Below are 5,121 nucleotides of genomic sequence, written 5' to 3' on the forward strand. Positions count from 1 at the left end.
CATGTTGGGAGAATTCTCCCAGCATTCCTGCTTCCAGCATGACTTTGTCAGCCAATCATGCTGAGAGTGGGAGGACGCCGGGAGCAAGATTCAAGAGTGACAAGAGTCACAGTCACTCTGGCCGCGCTGAACAGGAGACAGGAGAAAAGGCGGAGGGGGGGCTATACAGGGGGGACGGGACAGCAGCTGGGGAGGATACCCGTGCTAAAGCAGAGGAGGAAACTGTGGAGAAGACGGCCCGGGCACAGAGGAACAGATGAGAGGTAAGAAGGAAACATGTTTAGGCTACATTTGGACCATAAGACGCAGGGACTTTTTCCCCCCACTTCTGGAGTTGCAGAGAGCAAGCTTTTCTACTCTAAGGCTGTACTCGTGCTGCTTTGGTGCATTAACTTATAGTTAGAACTTATAGTTCAGTAACTTTACCGTCATAAAAAATAACCCTAGTCAAATATAGTACCCTAAAGTCCGTTTATACTTTTTTTGGGCAGCTAAAATCTTTTAGTGGTTATCAAATATTTCTGTAAAATGAGTTGACAAGTATGCGCTCTGACAGGGTTCATTGGAGTGCTGTGTAGAATGGATGGTTCCGCAGTGCACCATTATGTTTAACTATAGTGCAGCATAGTAATCCCAGCCTATGACTTTTTACACTTTTATGTTTTGATGCACCTGGAATATTTGTAGCTAATTTGAACTAAACGTTTACTTGGACTTTATTAGCCTGTGTTGTGTTCTATATGTAGACACCTTTTAAATTTTTCTAATTTATTTATTAGCTAAATAGGGAGAATTGTTCAGATCAAAGCAAGTGGCTTGAGATTATTCTGGTAAATGAAATAGTTTGTGTTGCCAATCAGGTTTACTTATTCTTTACAAACTGTATTTGATTTTTTTTTTTTAGCTAGAATGTGATGTTTAAAAAACGTAGGGGCCTATTGGTTACTAATACATATTCTTGCTTCCATCTAATATGTGTAATTTGTTGTGAAAATGTCACAATTTCCAGCTGTGGTAAAATTGCATAATGAGGGGTTTGCTTGAAAAATAAAGATGTGTTAAAAGGCACTGTTGATGAAATATGTAAGTTGTTAGTCTATACATAAAGTACTGTATTTGTCAGTGGAAATTATTGCACTCACCAAGCATTCTTTGAAGTGCCTTTCAAGGATTGCAAGTTTAATGAGGAAATAAACTCTGGAAGTTGTGCCCACAAATGCAAGCAAAAGGGCAAAGGACTAGTCATCAGTGTTGCCTGTGTTCTCCTTGCAGCTGATGTTTCCCCATTACTGGCGTTTATGTAGAATGTCTGGTTCTAGGTCAACAAGTCTGTGACATGAGGGGAATGAGTGTCACTAAGACGCAAATTGCTTTAAAAAAATGAATGTCTTGTGGTTTCTAATGGGAGACACAAAGGGCCTGATTTATTAAAGCTCTCCAAGGCTGGAGTCATTTGTTATTTGCTAGCAAATTATTTCAATCCTAGACTAGATCCATTCCAGGTTTGCGGTATCACCCAGCTTCACTGATAAAAGTGTGTCCTCCCCAGCTTTGGAGAGCTTTAATAAATCAGACCCAATGAGATTGGTAGATGTCTCTTTTAGTCCCATGGTCACTCTATGGCAGAATTTCTCAATCATGGTCCTGTGGAAATCTAAGGTTCCTCCAGAGGTTGCTCCTTGAGCAGTTTGTGCCTCTTAGTTACTACTGACCTCCAATGATCTGTAAGTTGTGCATATTTTAATTATAGAGGTGGTTTCCTGAAGACCTGAAAGTTATTTTAAGGGGTTCCCCCATGTTAAAAAGGCCAAGAAAGATGTCACGCATGTTGGTCTTCTTGGCTTGCCCATCCTAGAGGCACTGTCCATATTTAAACCATAAGAAAGATATTTTGCCTATTTGGTTTTTCTGTTTTTCTTTGTCCCTGTTTATATTCTTCAAATGTTTGATTCTTCTTCTTTGGTTTGGTTTGTCTAAACATGTATAAATGTTATGTTTCAAGAACGACTGCTCTAAGGCCTCTCTGTGGAACAGTTGAAAGGAGTTGAGTGATAAATGTGTTGCTCCGCTAGCATTGAATCAGATTTCATTTGTGTAGCCCCTGAAACATATTGGAATATCTCATTGAACACAAATAAAGCTTATTCTGGATTTCTACCGGTGGAGTTGGGTCTTTATCTTCCAAGGTATAAAAATCTCTTTACTTTGAACTACTGTCACCAGCAATAAACACCTGACAGAGGCCCCTCTGCTTTCTAATGCTACTAAATAGATGTTTCATTGGTGTATTTGTTCACATTTGTGAGCTAAACCATCATTCCTAGCACTTCCCCCCCTCATCAGGACAGTAAGTGGACAGGAAGTAACTATTTCATCTTAAATCTGAAATGCATTTTGTACTAGAGCTAATTTTAGAATTCTATCCTGTCACACTTTGGGGGAAACATTTTGAATAATCTATCCTATAAGCTGGAAATCATTATGTTGACCTTGGATTGCAATGTGAACCCTACATATTTTGCTATGGATTCTAACTTCTTCTCACTTACAATAATTGCCATTGGTTTGAAGTCCGTGGGAAGAAAAACTGCAAAGGCCTTGGTGGTCAGTGGAAGGGAAAATCTTCCTTTCCAGCTTTGTACTTAAGATACAGCCAGGTTCCATGGGTTTCTGGAATCGTATCGAATGTTGAGCACTGTTCTGCAGAATATATGGTGGCTGGGGTGTATGGAAGGATTTGGAAAGAAAATGGCCAATCTCGAAGCCAGGAAATTTTCTTAATAATTACATGCCAATGATTCGTATTGTTCCTATGCACATAAAGGAATGTGATCTCCAAAGGCTCTATGCCACAGTTATGTTTACATGAATTGTGCCAAAATGTCTTTGGAAATGTTTGATTATCATTTCTTTCCTAAGTACGAGTTTCATAAGTTCTTCTTAACTTATCTTGGTATCTTTTGGTAATTTTCTTGTGAGATGTTTATAATTACATTGTACATCTTTATTACAGGGTAAAGAACTGGTTCAGTGAGAAGGTGCATCTGGTTTGCTATCGGATTTGTGCAAGAGCCCTTTCCAGTGCAATTCAGTACCATAACAAGTAAGATAATAAGATATTAGACTTGAAATACCCATTCTTACAGCTTTTTATAACCCTCTTATTGAGTACCTCTCAATGAGTCAACAAAATATTATGTTAAATGTCTATGCCAAAAGCAGCCAGTCTATGTAGAGTAAACATATATTAATATTAAAAAGTAAATGATTAAAAGGTGTAGATAAGAATAAGCTTAGGCATAGAATAAGGCATTTGTAGTGGTGTCTAGATAGTGTGCAGCATGTATATTAGTAGAAGACTTATTATAAGTCTTTGGGCACTCCTCAGCTTGGAGTGTACGATGGTAGATATCCTGGCATACCATCAGCTTTAGGAATGAAATAACCTGTGCGTGCATGTACAGAAGGTATATCATTTTGCCCTGGCCAATAAAGGTAGCTGAAAACCTTAACCTAGAAAAGGTCCAGGTAAAGATGCCGGCTCCCAAGACAGGGCAAGGAGAAGTTAGTAAAAAAAAAATTGTGAACAAGTGAGGAAGTTTATTTTTCTTGCCTGCCCCTTCTGCAACCAAAAACCTGCTCTGACCTAATCATCTACCAATAACAGTTTGCCCCTTGTAAAAGTCTCCTAGATCCTTACACTTGCACATTTATCTGATCCCAGTACATTACATTGAAGAACTGAGTGTTCACTTTCTGCCTAATACATCCTATTTCTTGACAGATGCCATTGTAATAACATAATCAATGTTTACTTTACCTATTATAAAATTATCTATTTTTTTCCCAGAGAAAACAGGCCGAAGAAAGGAGGCATTTGTGTTGCCAACCACACCTCTCCAATTGACATAATTATCTTGGCTAATGATGGTTGTTATGCTATGGTAAGTAGTCTTCTTGCACATAGATGATGGCATCTGCTTGCCATTGTATGCTGTATTTGGTAAGCATTGAGAAATGCTACTTCTTTCCTTATTCTAAAATATACTTTGCTATATACAGCTTGCCCTTGCACCTAGTTCTATGCATGTATAAGCCTTAAATAAACCCTTAGTTTGCAGTATATTATGCATTGGCCATGCAAAAGTTTTATTTGCCTATGCATTAGCCACTTACTCACTTTTGTTAATTGAGTTTTCATACCCTTAACTAGGGTAAAAAAAACTTTACAGGTTTGTCAACCTGCTGTTGTAAGAACCTGCTGTTGTTTGAATCCTAATTAAATTACATTTAGTTCACTGAAACACTGAGTATCATAAACAATGGCCATATATTTTATTATTATTCAAAATAGACTGTTTTTGCCCTTTTTTGTGTTTCAAAACTGCTAATCCCTTTTGTCCACTTCTATTCTATATTGAAACCAGTGTCAGCTGCAGATGATTGTACTGCACTGCTTCCTTGGTGGAACATACCTGCACAATGTTTGCTGACATGACCCTGTGTAATTTCAACCAATGGTGCACGTGGCAGGACGACAATGCAGGAGTAAACTGGGAGCCAGTTGTTAGGAAGTGTCTAAGCAGGACCATTGATTATTATTTTATTGAATACTTCAGATATGAAGTCTAATCAAAGCCACAGTTTTTCAGCAAAATAAAGTTTGTAAGGCTCATATTGGATTTTCTATAAAAATGACCTACAGCAATTGGCAAAGCTCATGCTCACTGCTTGTCTTAACTATGTGTCAGACCTCTGCAGAGAGATCACTGCTGCCGCACAAAGAGCAGGGGTCCTCTGCAAAATGCTGGCAGTGGACTTGGGCTGTGGCTGATGAGGCTGGTGGGTTGAATTTGGCCAATTTAATGGATTTTTTATGGATTTAAAAAGACTGAAAACATGAAAAGTTACATTGTCATGATGAAGCTCTTATTTGGAGATTGAGTTTAGATCTATGTTATGATAACTTGGAGTCCCTGGGAACCCAATTGTGTTTTTGCCGCTCCTAACATTTCATAATCATGAGGAATGCATGTGTATGTATGTATGTGTGTGTATATGTAAGTATATATATATATATATATATATATATATATATATATAATGTGTGTATGTATGTAT

General features: G+C 38.0%; 1 protein-coding gene across 2 annotated transcripts in view; it reads left to right on the forward strand.

The window, feature by feature from the left end:
- The window catches only part of GPAT3 (glycerol-3-phosphate acyltransferase 3), a 26,260-nt gene that overhangs the window by 14,659 nt on the left and 6,480 nt on the right, over positions 1 to 5,121 (forward strand). For both annotated transcript variants that reach the window (XM_072405441.1, XM_072405440.1), the window contains exons 5-6: positions 3,014 to 3,103; positions 3,851 to 3,944. In XM_072405441.1, coding sequence (XP_072261542.1) covers positions 3,014 to 3,103; positions 3,851 to 3,944 — 184 coding nt within the window. The remainder of the gene's footprint in view (positions 1 to 3,013; positions 3,104 to 3,850; positions 3,945 to 5,121) is intronic.

Source organism: Pyxicephalus adspersus, chromosome 3, assembly GCF_032062135.1.
Source record: "Pyxicephalus adspersus chromosome 3, UCB_Pads_2.0, whole genome shotgun sequence".
Taxonomy (NCBI): Eukaryota; Metazoa; Chordata; class Amphibia; order Anura; family Pyxicephalidae; genus Pyxicephalus; species Pyxicephalus adspersus.